We start from the raw sequence: 14067 nt of genomic DNA, 5'->3' as shown, positions 1-14067 counted from the left end.
CTAGTACACAACAGTATTATTTTGAGAAATATTAGTCTGTGAAATATTGGGCAAATATCTCTTGTGACTGAGCAGCAGTTCCTATTTCTTTCTCAAAAAAGATAGGACATTTCTGAGAATGTCTGCTGTCTTCTCTTCCTTCCTTGATCATAGACCGATCTCTTGACCTCTTTGTTTTACTTCCACATGAAAAGGCTTTATAAAGGACTCTCTAGAGTAAGTGTGTGTTCAGATGAATGAAGAGAAAATTTTACAGTTTCACATGCTGGAACTGCTTGTGGCTTTCCCTCTTTGATTGCACAGTAAACTAGACAAGATATCTTTGCCTTATTCTCTGCTGAATTCTCATGGTGTAGGACTGTACCCAGCACATAGTAGGTGCTTAAAAATGTTTACTGAAAGACTGAATAAACATTAGTATCACTGAGTATTTAGTTGTATGATACAGAACAGATGACTTGTTTCTGTGTGTGGTCCTAGAAGCATGTGACCCTCGCTTGTTATTGTGACAAATGAGCTGAGCTGGTAGAAAACTAGTTTCATTCCCTAGTTCTTGTTGGACAAATCGAACCAGTTGTATTCACTGACTAGTGATTAATATCTGGAAAGTAATGAAAAAATGTCTCCCTTGGTATACTTTGGCTGTTGCCTCTCCCTTTCCTTTCCTTGCCCTATCATCCTTGTGACTCAGACGAATTGTGATGTTTTTCTTATTCACAGGAAACCTATAGGCCACAGTCTAGAACATGCTTATCTTTACCATCACTCTGCCCAGTATGTGTAGCTCCAGTTAAGAAAGCTGGAGAGAGCCGTCAGCCTGTTTGATTTAGGGTTTTGTTCTGTTTGCCTAACTTCATCATGATGATAAACTAGGGAGATAAATTGCATATTTTGTCAGAGATAGCTTTTGATTCTTCACGATCAAAGCATATTGCTACTGACCCTTGTACAAAAACTTTTTTGTACTGTTCACTTTTCTCCAAATAAGTTTTTCTAAAGTCAGTATTTTTCTTATCATAAAAGCCTTGATGTGTATCATTGTGTGTCAGACATAAGATCCTAATAATTGTGGGGAATGGCCTTCCTAGTTCTAGCCTTCAAGCTGCAATAAGCTGACAGCAAGCTGACTTTCTAGATACTTTCTTTAAACAGATATATAGATAGGTAGGTAGGTAGGTAGGTAGGTAGGTAGGTAGGTAGATAGATAGATAGATAGATAGATAGATAGATAGATAGATAGATAGATAGATAGATGTGGGCACCATATATCTCTTCATAGTCCTTTTTAAAAGTAACAGTAGAAAGTGCTGCTGTGGCTCAAGGGGTAGAGTGGTAGTCTTGAGCTGAAGAGTTCAGGGACAACCCCCAGGCCCAGAGTTCAAGACCCAAGACAAACGGGAAGAAAAAAGAAAGAAGTAACAGTAGCTAGCTACTGGCTAAAAAGACAGAAAAAAAATATGGCAGTGCTAAGTCTTCAGTGTTTCCTGTACTAACATATGCAAAATGGATCTTATCAAGAAGAAATTAAAAATTGAACCTAGCATCCCAACTCATGAGCTATGGACAAGTCAGTTTCCATGTTTTAAGGAAATTTTCATCCAAGCAATTGCTCTTGCTTTCCATTTCATCCCCTTCCAAATCAAAAACTGGAAATCCAAAATGCACTAGAACTTTATGAAAATATGAAGTAGAACAACAAGATGCTGTAGCAGAGCTAGATCTGAAACATTTACATCAGATATTATATTTCATACTACAAGTGCAATCATCTGAAAATATTATGCTTTGTAATCCTAGCTGGTTGACAGGCAGAGACAGAAGAATTGTGACCCGAGGCCAGCTATACCTGGTGACTCACACTTGGTAGATAGATAAAGTTCTATATGCCTTTGCACAGATTTGCACAGAATCTATTTCAGCAGGGGTGGTCACTAACGTGATTTCACTTTTTTTTTTTTTGCCAATCCTGGACTTGAGCTCAGGGCCTGAGCACTGTCCTTGGGCTTTTCTCAAGGCTAGAGCTCTACCACTTGAGTCTCAGCATCACCTCCGCCTTTTTTTTTCCTATGTATATAATACTGAGGAATTGAACCTGGGTCTTTGTGTATGCTAGGCAAGCACTCTACCACTAGGCCGAACTCCTGGCCCTTATTTCACTTATTTTTAAAAGTCCTGTTTTTATACTGGAATTACAATATATTGAACCTATCTACCTCAAGTAGAAATGAGCTCATTACATGTAATTTAGGGCCAGACCCTCAGGAAAATAAATGTATCCCCCTAGACAACACTTTTGTGAGCATCAGGAGGTTGCTTTTTACAAGAGGGGGGGGAATCCTCCCCTAAAACCATTTCTTAGACTCAAGCTCATAGCTGGTTTTACCTCAAAAGAAGGGACTGCTAAGTATTGTCTATAATAGTAGGTAGCAACATTTTCAAAGCAATCTAATAATCTTTCTTTTCCCAATGTGAGAACTGGGAGGTGTTGAGAGCCACAAGATACTTCTTGTTTCTATGTTTTGTTGTAGTACTTGGAATCACACTTAGGGTCTTATTGAGAGCAAGGACTCTACCACTGAACTAAATCCCCAACCTCACAATCTCCTTGAAAGCCAGACTGTATCTCTCAAGAATATATGTCCTTAGATAATCAAAGCATCACTACTGGGTGAAAGGTCACCAGCACATGCTATGACAAAAATTGTACTTAAGTACTAAATTTCATCCCCAAAGCCTACCACATGTGTTTAGAACTGTTTGTTTACTTAAACAGGGAGAAGATCCAATTTATCCGAACTGAGGGAACCCCTGGCTTGGTACGCCTTTCAAGTGATGCAGACCTGGTGATGCTGCTGAGGTGTGTAATGGTACTGACAACAAGAGCCACCTGGCCTTAGGAAGCAAATAGAAAATAATAGAAATACTAGAAAATAATATTATGCTTACAGGCTGTAACGTTTATTACACATTTAGGGTGCTGCTTTAGTGAGACGTCATTGCAGACTGCGTTCTTCTATCAATGAGGTCTTTCTAACTTTTTTTTTGTCTACTGGTGAAGGACTCAGTGTCATGTCAGGACAAGGTCATAGAGACAATGCATAAAATGTCCCACTCACTGGCGAGAACAGAAGAATAACCAAATAAGGTATACACAGCTAAAGCTCCTCCTTGTGGCACAGAGGTCTTATTTATATTTTCTTTCATTTTTTTCCCCCCTTAAACTGTGCTTTGTCTTCTTTTGCTGATTCAAGATATTATTTATTTACTTTGTGGTTTTGCAAGTTTAGGTTCGGGAAACCAGATCAGAGCACTGAAATTTGGTCCCTGCCACTCACTTTGTGAAACTGGCGGGTTGTATTGTCTTTCATAGCGGCTAGATTGGCTTTGGCTTTCGAGTCTATAATAGCTTAGAAAGGAAACCATCGAGTTTTCAAAAGACCAGGTTCAATATTAGCCTTGAAATGTAGGCAAGGGAAAGTAAAATAATGTTTTCCTCTACCCAGTAGTCCAGACACCCACCACCAAGGCCTCTGGAGGACTGAAGGGAATGCATGCAGAGACCCTCAGCCAATGTTTATCTTTCCCTGAGTGCTAACAATCCCATTCATGTTTTTCTTGGATTTTTTTTTCATAAATTCATTTCACTTGGGAGTTGGCATGTTTGTCACTGTATTTTTGACTGCCTACTTTATTGTTGCTAAAGGTGCTTTCCCTTTCTGGTAGTGTAGTTACAGCGAAATTCAAAAGGAGATAATCACCTTCCATAGGTGGTCCATTACCCTTACGCTGACGCTGACGTATGGAAGTGCTACTTCTCACCCTTGGTCATCTTCTCTCCCCTGTGCTATACTACAAGAATATTGTTGAATTAGGAAAGAAAGAATCTCAAGAATAATGTATACTTACAGAGCATTTATGTAATTGTAATAATGTACAGGGTGTGTGTGTGTGTGTGTGTGAGTGTGTGTGTGTGTGTACATATATATGGCCTGTGCACATGTATATGCATAGGTCTCTAATTATGAAACTGCAAAAAGGAAGATACCTGTTCAGTCATGATGAAATAAAAGAATAAATAGAACTTTGGAGGCAGTGAGACGGCTGAAACATCTGCTGTCTTTCGTGTGGAAGAACTAAGTCTTCTCCCTACCCCTAGGCTAAAGTATGCACTTTGCTTCTTGTTTCCCCAGTTTATTTGAAGAAGAGATCATGTCATATGTGCCTCCACATGCCTTACTCCACCCCAGCTACTGTCAGTCCCCTCGTGGTTCCCCTGTGTCATCTCCTCAGAACTCACCAGGTGAGTCCAGCTAATCTTACAATGAATCCCCCGAGCCATTGGTCCCAAATCCTTCATGAAGGACAAGAACATTGGGGTACGTGGTTATTACTGGCACAGGTACTCACGTGGTATGTGCTGTCTCTTAAAAGTAGCTTGTTTCCATGGGATTCATTTTCACAGAATGATAATGTTAGCAATATGACATAATCAAATATAGAATTTATTTTCATTATGTTATGGAATACCAAATACATCTTAGAAAATGTTAGCATGTGAATACTATCTGTGCTTTTATGATGTAAAAAGTTTGAGTGAGAAAACAGATGTGGTAAGCCATAAAGTCTCTGCACCCAAGAAATAATGTAGAATTTGAATGGTTCAGTGTAGTAGACCCAGATATTTTCCCCTGCAGTTTTTACTAGCTGCATTACATAGGCAAAACAAAAACCAAAGATGAATGAGTAGAGAAAACACATGGACAGATAAAATATTTGTAAGTTTGAACTCCTTGAAAGAAAGGAATGAATGGGTGAGTGAGCAAATGGGTGGATGGTAAAATTGAAGCTTCACAAATGTGTTTTCTGAAGGAAGGTAGTCATGATATTGCAGAAGCAACTGTGTTTATCCTTATTGCAGGCCATGGGTCATTCATACTTCAACACCTACCAGAATTTAAAATGGTTTCAATAGAAACCTAAGCTTCAAATGTGACACTTCAAGCTGCTAGATGGGAAATGGCACTGTGGCTCAAAATGGTAGAACACTAACTTTGAGTGATGAAGCTTGGGGACAGTGCCCAGACCCTGAGTTCAAGCCCTACCACTGACCAAAAACACTGCTAGATGTTCTTTAACATAATATATGTTTTTACATAATGCTATGATCATGAAGCCACAGTCAAACTGAATAATACAAACAGGAAAAAGTCCATTAATATGCTCATGTAACAGATTTATTGAGCTTCCAACTCTGACCCAATCTAACAGTATATTAGGCTTTGTTTGTAGAAACTCATGAATGCAGATTCTGCCTTTGAAGTGTTCATGGTGGAACAATGAGTCAGGAGTGATTTGTAAAACTGTTGCCATACAATAGAGATGTATGGGATAGATGTTTCCAGAGGTGGGAGTAATTATTCCATCAGTGCCAATTTGAGTATCTGTGGACAGTGACAGGAATGGAATCTCTAAGGATGAGGAATAGGAATTTACCAGGTGCATCCAAGAAAGAAAGGGCATCCTTGACAAAAGAGTAACATAAGTTAGGTCTCAGAGGTATGAATGTAGTTTATTTAAGGGCCAGGAGTTTTCTCAGTGCTCAAGTCAGAGCCAGAGCCAGTCAATCATTAAAGCTTTACTTGGTAGTTCACTCAGATTTTACAAACAGAGGAACATCAGTGGTGATGTCACTGCTTTATGGTGATCTAATTGGGTGGCAATGAGGAGAGTTTTTTAGAATCTGAGAGAATGAAAAGCCAGAGGCACCATTTAGGAGGGTCTTACCTTAGCCCAATGATCTGATGAAAGGTTGGGATAAGGAGAGCAGTGAAAGAGACAAAGGAATGAATAATGAAAGGGAGATATGGGATGCAGAGAGCAGACTTTGGCAGATTTGAAGGTCCTCACTGTCTACATCATGAGGTAAATGTTAGCACTACTCACCAAGATAGGAAAAAGGTTGGTGTGTGGGGTGGTGGAGAAGTGAGTTTGCCTTTGGACATATTTGAGAAGGGCTTGGAGATATATCATGATGACTAGAAGCACACAGTTATGGGGGGGAAGCAAGGTTGATAGCTGGGAGTCAGCTTATGATTAATAGTAGCAACTGAAGCCTAGGGTATGGATTAGAGGAAGATAAATGAAGGACAGTGAGCATGAGGGCTGAGATAAAAGAATGAATAAATGAAGGATAAACAGCAGATTTTGGAGAATTAGCTCTCAGGAAATCTGATTTTTCAAGGTGTGGTTACCAGAGCCAAATGTGCAAAAAAGTCCAAGAAGGATGAAATATGAAGAAAGGCCACTTGATCTGAAATCTACAAATTACCTTTGTCATTGCTGGTCTATGAATTACCTTGTGACCAATTACAGAATGGAACAAGGTGTAAAATAAGATCTAGCCTCTCTGGAATATATATATATATATATATCTACATATATTACTAGATTGTAACTCTTTTGACATGTTCTCAAAACTTGAAGTCTGTGGGAGCATTCAAAATGGTGGCCAAATTTACTTCTTCATTTAGGGTCACAAATACACATGCATAATCCACCATGGTAATAAAATGCATTCTGAAGCTTTTTCCAAGGACATGTGTAATCCAAATATATCTCAATAGCTGGCAGGGCTTGCGGTGGTTTTAATTTTCAGAAAGAATCCTGTCTATATTCTTGGCCTATTCCATTTCATTGGGCTTTGTTTGATCTCGCATGTGGGATGCCCTGGCTGATAGCTGTGGAAGTGGCTGTAATGAGTTCCACATGTGCAGACAGGACCCAGGAGCCAGCTTCCCCTGGGGACAGGCCCTCTGCTTCTCCCACCAGTGATCCTGATGGCTTTGTAAAAGCTACATTTCAACCAGATTTTTTTAAGTGGTCTGGCTCTTTTTGCTTGTGACTAAGAATTCTATCCCTCTCATGGTGTGAGAATCATCTTGTGAAAATTATGACAGGAGTAAGTCTTAATAATCTTCATTCAGAATGCCTAGATGCCTGCGAATCTTTCCACAATTTTCCTCATGGCAAGCACATCTACATGTCTCTTCAAGCACTGAAGGGAAAGAGGGGCCTTTGGAAAGTGTGACTCACAGCTTTCTGCAGCTGTTCAGAGTGCTCACCTAAAAATCTGTCAAAATTTTGGAATGTGAGGTTTATTTTTCCTAGGACTATTATAATGCCAATCCTAAATTCGTCCTTGCCAGAGGAAAAAGATCTTTGCAAATACTGGATGGTTGATTATGCCAAATATGGGACCCCCCCAAAGTTTATTTAAGCAGCATATTTCTAGGAATTTCAGTTCAATAACACCTAATTTACCTCATATTGTTGGAGATCTACTCTCTTACGTGAAAATTCCAGGTAACCAAAGCTGTGACTTTCACTACATAGGAATTCGCCTAACCCACTATTTGCTGCAAATCTTCATGAATATATTACATCACTCCTCCCTTCCATACACACAATAGAGGGAGGATATAGTATCGTCTGTGGTGATGGTTGAATTGCAGGACAGAGCTAGATCTTTACTAGAGCTGCATTCGTAGGATTCCAGGACTGTACGGGGCCACAGGCACTGCAAGTAAAACCTACTCACAGCGCACTGAGTACGCTGAATAGGTTTTTGCTGAAGGTTGTCTTGAAGGAATAGGCTATCATGGGAAACAGTTTCTGTTAACACATCAGTACTTAAGATCTTTCCCTCCCTTTACCCTGCAAAGTCTTGGTGTCTTCATGGATGCATCCTCTATTTTCTCATATCTCATACATTCTCTCTTTTCTGTCCCTGCTCCTCCTTCTCCCCTGCCTAGATTCTAACTCTGTTTTTCACAGTTAAGTCTTCCTTGTCTTCATCCCTGTGCTCTCTGGATACCCGTCGCTGCTACGTCCTTCGCGTTGTTCTTTTTAATATGTGGCTTCTTTGCCAAGATCTGAGTACTAACTCAGCATCAAATTGGTGTTGTCAAGGAGTGGTGGTATGTACGTGTGCACTGCAAGCTCCAGTCACAGCCCTGAGAGCCTTTTATTGCTCTTAAGGAATAAAGCAAAAATGCAAGGACTGCAGTACCCATTTGCAAAGTGTTCCTTCCCCTGACCTGAAGTTCCAGCATCAAGCTGAATGCCAGAAGATAAGAGCCTTCTGGAAATTACTGTAGTGCTCAATGAATTGTTCTTTCACTGAGAAATTGTAAAATAAATTTCATGGCATTTTTTATTTTTATTTTATTTTATTGCCAGTCCTGGGCTTGAGCTCAGGGCATAAGCACTGTCCTTGGACTTTCTCAAGGTTCGAGCTCTACCACTTGAACCTGAGCACCACTTCCGGCTTTTATCTATGTATGTGGTACCAAGGAATTGAACCCTGGTCTTTGTGCATGCTAAGCAAGCATTCTACCATTAGGCCAAACTCTCGGCCCTCCTGGCATTTTTTAAAGTGAAAAGTGAACCAGGAGAGAAGTAGAATTCACCTGTTCCATAGCAGAGGCCTGGAACTGTGTTGGGTTGGACCCAGTCTCATTTGTCCAGACAGTGCAAGAGTCCGTCATCAAAGGGTTCCAAGCTGCAAACCCAGAGCCAGAAAGGATGCAGACTTTTCCAGACTTTAGTGTCAACACTTTTTCTAGGGTCCTCTCAGATATTTTCCCAGATAGAATTCTTTAGTCTGTCTATGATGCAAGGTTGTAAATTGTATATGGAAATAGTGTTCAAGTATATGGAAATCCTTAAGCTCTGCCTAGCAATGATAAAGAAAAACAGCCCTGATATCTTATCACTGGAGAAAAATTTTCTACCAATAATTTCCATAATGTTTACCATCCATGTGGTCATTCCTCCATTTGATCGCTTATAAGATAAATCTGAGTGTTTACTATCTGGTTCTCTTTTGTAATAATAAATGCCATCAAAGTATTCTCTCTGTAAGAGTGTTATATTCTGAAACCCAGTTTGCAAACTTGGTTCTTATTCAGTTCTAGCTCATTATTCCAAGACTATTTTTGTTTTTGAAGCAGAGATAACATTCCTGTTCTGGAATCTCTTGTCGTTGTTCCTGAGATATACTGAGAATTGATCAAGATGCATTGTATTCACAGATTGATATACTGGGTTGAAATCCTTTGGTACAACTAGTTATAGTTAATAAAAATTTTATTAAAACCAAGAAGCAGGAAGCAGAAGCAGGAACATTTTGAGTTCAAGGCCATGCCTGGGATGCATAGCAAGAACATTAAAATAAAAGAATTTGACAAAGATCAGTAGCATAATTGACCATAATTTTTGTTTTGTTTTCAAAAAGCATTTGACAAAGAGCAGCAGCATAATTGACTGTAACTCGTATTTTGTTTTATGGGTTAGGGGACAAGATCTCAATAGTAAGCTTTTCAATCCTCCTGCCTCAGATACCTGTGTGCTGTGATTTAATCCCTAATGTAGCCTGCTGTCGCATGCAATTCCACTGGTTTGCTGTCAGGAGCCTGTGTCAGGAACATGTGTCCCCCTGATCTGCTGTAATCTCCAACTCATTATAAGTAATATAGCTTCCCATACCTCTGTCCATCAGTGCCAGTCCCCACACTGCATCAGATAGACCCACTGTCACTAGACTGGACTGGGACTTGAACAGGAAGCAGCATCTTAGTTTGCAAAGTGATGGTGATGAAGACAAGAGCCACTTCATAGACTGCGGGTGATGATCCATCCCTTTCTTATGTCAGGTGTTTCATTCTTGCTTTCCATTCCTCTTCTGTACTTTTCTGCTGGTTCTAACTTGTATTTCACGTTGTAAATGCTCCTGAGAGTCACCACATGTGCTCATCCTTACCCCTCAGCCCCCTTGCTGGGCCTCCACCCTCCAGTCTCCTCTCCTCTTTCCCAACTTTATCAACACACTCTGAAAGTAATTTCTTCAGCAAAATGTCACTTGCGTGTTGCTCAAGAACCTGTAAAAGGCTTCTGTCCCTCTACTACAGTATGCCAAGACTCCTGGTCTACACTTGAAGGCACTTCTCCTTACCTGGCTCCAACCCTTTGGGCAGATTTGATTTTTCATGGACTCCCCAGAACTCCCCATCTGTGGGTGGCAGAGGTTTCCTCAATGTGTTCTGAATATACGTGTAAGATTTATGCCCACTCTTTCTGCCTTGTCCAATTACAGAATGTAAAGGCCTCCTCTATTTACAAGGTTTGGACTGAATTAAGATCTTTTCCACTTTGATCTCTACTTGTACTTGTTACTCATTTAAAGCATTACCGTTACTATAATCGCGGATCGCAAATGCACTTATATGGGAGTCCTGGTGGCCAGTGTCACTGAGTGGTTGAGGCAGAGTATCCATGTATCATCAAACAGTGCCAGAGCCACTGTCCCTTTTCCCCAACGACCTGCAAGCCACTTGTAAGATTTCCAGGTCATTCACAGCTGAATTCTATAAGGTCTTCAAAGCAGAGCTCACACCAATACTCCTCAAGCTCTTCAACGAAATTGAAAATGAAGGTTCCTTACCAAACTCATTCTATGAAGCCAGTATAACCCTCATCCCCAAACCAGACAGAGATTCGTCAAAGAAAGAGAACTATAGACCTATATCTTTGATGAACATCGATGCAAACCTTCTCAACAAAATACTGGCCAACCGTCTACAACAACTCATCAAAAAAATTATACACTATGATCAAACAGGATTCATCACAGGGAGGCAAAGCTGGTTCAACATACGCAAATCAATTAATATAATTCAACACATCAACAGGAGCAAGGACAAAAATCACATGATTGTCTCAATAGACGCGGAAAAAAGGCATTTGACAAGATCCAACACCCCTTTATGTTAAAAGCTGGAAAAAAGGCATTTGACAAGATCCAACACCCCTTTATGTTAAAAGCTCTGGAGAAACTAGGAATCCATGGAACATTCCTCAATGTAATAAAGGCTGTGTATGAGAAACCTACTGCTAGTATTACACTTAATGGTGAAAATCTAAAGCCATTCCCTCTAAAATCAGGAATGAGACAAGGATGCCCACTCTCTCCACTACTCTTTAACATAGTACTAGAATTCCTAGCCAGTGCAATAAGGCAAGAAGCAAGCATAAAGGGGATCCAAGTAGGGAAAGAGGAAATAAAACTATCCCTCTTTGCAGATGACATGATTCTGTATTTAAAGAATCCTATAGACTCTACTCCCAAGCTCCTTGAGCTGATTCAAAGCTTTGGAAGAGTAGCAGGCTATAAAATCAACCCTCAAAAATCAACTGCCTTCCTTTATGCCAACAGTGAGAGGAACGAGGCAATAATCAGGAAAGAAACTCCTTTCACAATAGCCTCAAAGAAAATAAAGTACCTAGGAATTAGCTTAACTAAGAATGTAAAGGACCTTTTTGCTGAAAACTTTAAAACTCTAAAAAAGGAAATTAAAGCAGAACTAAGGAAATGGAAAAACCTCCCATGCTCCTGGATTGGAAGAATCAACATTGTGAAAATGACAATCTTGCCAAGAGCTATCTACAAATTCAATGCAATACCCATCAACATCCCAATGTCATTCTTTAAAGAAATAGAAGAGGCAATCCAAAATTTCATATGGAATAATAAAAGACCCCGTATAGCAAAAACACTTCTTAGCAGAAAGAACAGCGCTGGAGGAATTTCAATTCCAAACTTTAGACTCTATTACAGAGCTATAATTCTCAAAACAGCTTGGTACTGGCACAGGAACAGGCCTGAAGACCAATGGAATAGAACTGAGGACCCAGATATTAAACCACAGACCTATGGCCACCTAATCTTTGACAAGGGAGCCAAAAAAATAGAATGGAAGAAAGACAGCCTCTTCAACAAGTTGTGCTGGCAGAATTGGTTAACCACCTGCAGAAAACTAAAGCTGGATCCTTCTTTGTCACCTTGCACTAGAATTAACTCCAAATGGATCAAAGACCTGGAGGTAAAAGCTGACACACTGAAAACTCTACAGGAAGGAATAGGAGATACACTAGGCCTCCTTGGCACAGGTCGAAACTTTCTTAATAAAGACCAAGAATCACAACAAATCAGAGAAAGGCTGGATAAGTGGGACTGCATTAAACTGCAGAGCTTTTGTATGGCAAAGGACATAGCTAGTAAACTAATCAGGAAGCCTACAGAGTGGGAGAAGATCTTCACCAACCAAACAACGGACACAGGCCTCATATCTAAAATATATCAACAACTCAAAAAATTGGAGTGCCAAAACTAACCTCCAAAGTAACAACCATCCCATTAAAAAATGGGCCAAAGACTTAAAGAGAGTCTTCTCTGAAGAAGAAACAAAAATGGCCTATAGACACATGAAGAAATGCTCAACATCTCTGGTCATAAAAGAAATGCAAATCAAAACAACTCTAAGATTCCACCTCACTCCAGCTAGAATGGCCAAGATCAGGAAAACGAATGATAACAGATGCTGGAGGGGATGTGGCCAGGAGGGATCACTACTACACTGTTGGTGGGAGTGCAAACTCGTTCAACCACTATGGAAAGCAGTGTGGCAGTGCCTCAAAAGGCTAAACATAGAACTCCCCTATGACCCAGCAATTCCACTACTTGGCATTTACCCAACCATCCAGAAACAAGGACATACTAAACCCACTAGCACAACAATGTTCATTGCAGCACTATTCACCATAGCAAAGATATGGAACCAACCTAGATGTCCCTCAGTTGATGAGTGGATCAACAAGTTGTGGTATTTGTACACAATGGAATTCTATGCTGCTGTCAGAAAGAATGACATTGCCCCATTTGTTAGGAAATGGAAAGACTTAGAAAAAATCATATTAAGTGAAGTAAGCCAGACTCAAAGGAACTTAGGCTCAATGGTTTCCCTCATTCGTCATAATCAGTAGAAACCTTGGGCTCTACTAGCAGAGATTTGCAATAGAGCAAAATCTTGATACATAAGGACATATAATGTGAAGCTAATTGAAAGGACCTCCAGGATAGTGAAACAAAAGCCATATAATGAATGATTGTTGTCCTTAATGTACTATGTTGTCTCTCATCTCCTTTGCTGTCCCTTGGTTATCTCATATTGGTATAGTATCTCACTTTGTTATCTGATATATTGAACTTATTTGTATTTGGTTATTTGAAATTTGATAGGGAAGGGGGGAAAACCAAGACGGGTAGGGGGTGTGGGGGGGGAGGGAAACGGGTACCAAGACATGTGAAAGGGTATCAATGTATGTGGATTAATGCACCTTCTATCTGGCAAATATCATGTAACCCTTTTACTAATTACAATAAAAAAAAAAGAAAAACAAAAAAGAAAAAAAAAGATTTCCAGGTCATTTTCATAACTAAAACATGGATTTATTTGTACTTGAAACCTGATTTTTTTATCTTGGTAATTAATTCAAAATATAAAGCAAACGAAATAGATCTGCAGAGCTGAATAAGGTCCCAGGAGTATGATTTTATTCACTATGTTATATAGAGAGGACCAGTATACTATTCTGAGGTAAGAAATCATTATTTTTTTAAATTATTTGATGCTTAATTTCTCTCCAAGCATGATATCCATACCAACAACCTGCCTTTATCATTCTGGGCATCCATCTTTTTAAATCTAACACTGTATTTGCAATGAATAGCAATCATTTAGCCAATTAATCCACCAAAGACAATTCTTAACAATGTATGTGATGCGTAAGGAGCAGATTTGTGTTTTTCTGTTTGGATATGCTTTCACCAAGTTGGGAAGAACTTCATTTCTATTATGTTGTATCTGATCCCTATATCCTGACTTATTGCTTAGTCATTTTCTGACACAAAGCCAGACTTTTTCTGTGGAAAGAGGAAGAGACTGTACTACTCATATTTTAATAATAATACTTAGCCATTGAATAAAGCAAATACCTTTAATGTTCAGATACTTACCATATGACACACCGAGAATGAAATATATAGTAGCATGGTTTACCCTGCACAACTAGGAGAAGTGAATTCTGCCATTGTGCTTGAATTCTGTTTTTTTTTAAAAGATTATTCCACCTTGTGATATCAAATGGGCATGTCCATTTGACATCACAGGG

The 14067-nt window shown here is 39.5% G+C and overlaps 1 protein-coding gene across 1 annotated transcript in view; it reads left to right on the top strand.

Annotated features, from left to right (window-relative positions):
* Positions 1–14067, top strand: part of Hecw2 (HECT, C2 and WW domain containing E3 ubiquitin protein ligase 2) — a 199355-nt gene that overhangs the window by 144679 nt on the left and 40609 nt on the right. The window contains exons 17-18 of the mRNA XM_090354523.1: positions 2774–2857; positions 4191–4300. Coding sequence (XP_090210649.1) covers positions 2774–2857; positions 4191–4300 — 194 coding nt within the window. The remainder of the gene's footprint in view (positions 1–2773; positions 2858–4190; positions 4301–14067) is intronic.

The sequence above is a fragment of the Megascapheus bottae genome, chromosome 21, assembly GCF_031878675.1.
Source record: "Megascapheus bottae isolate mThoBot1 chromosome 21, mThoBot2.hap1, whole genome shotgun sequence".
Taxonomy (NCBI): Eukaryota; Metazoa; Chordata; class Mammalia; order Rodentia; family Geomyidae; genus Megascapheus; species Megascapheus bottae.
The sequence above is the reverse complement of the archived record's forward strand: the minus strand, read 5'-3'. Positions and strand labels throughout refer to the sequence as shown.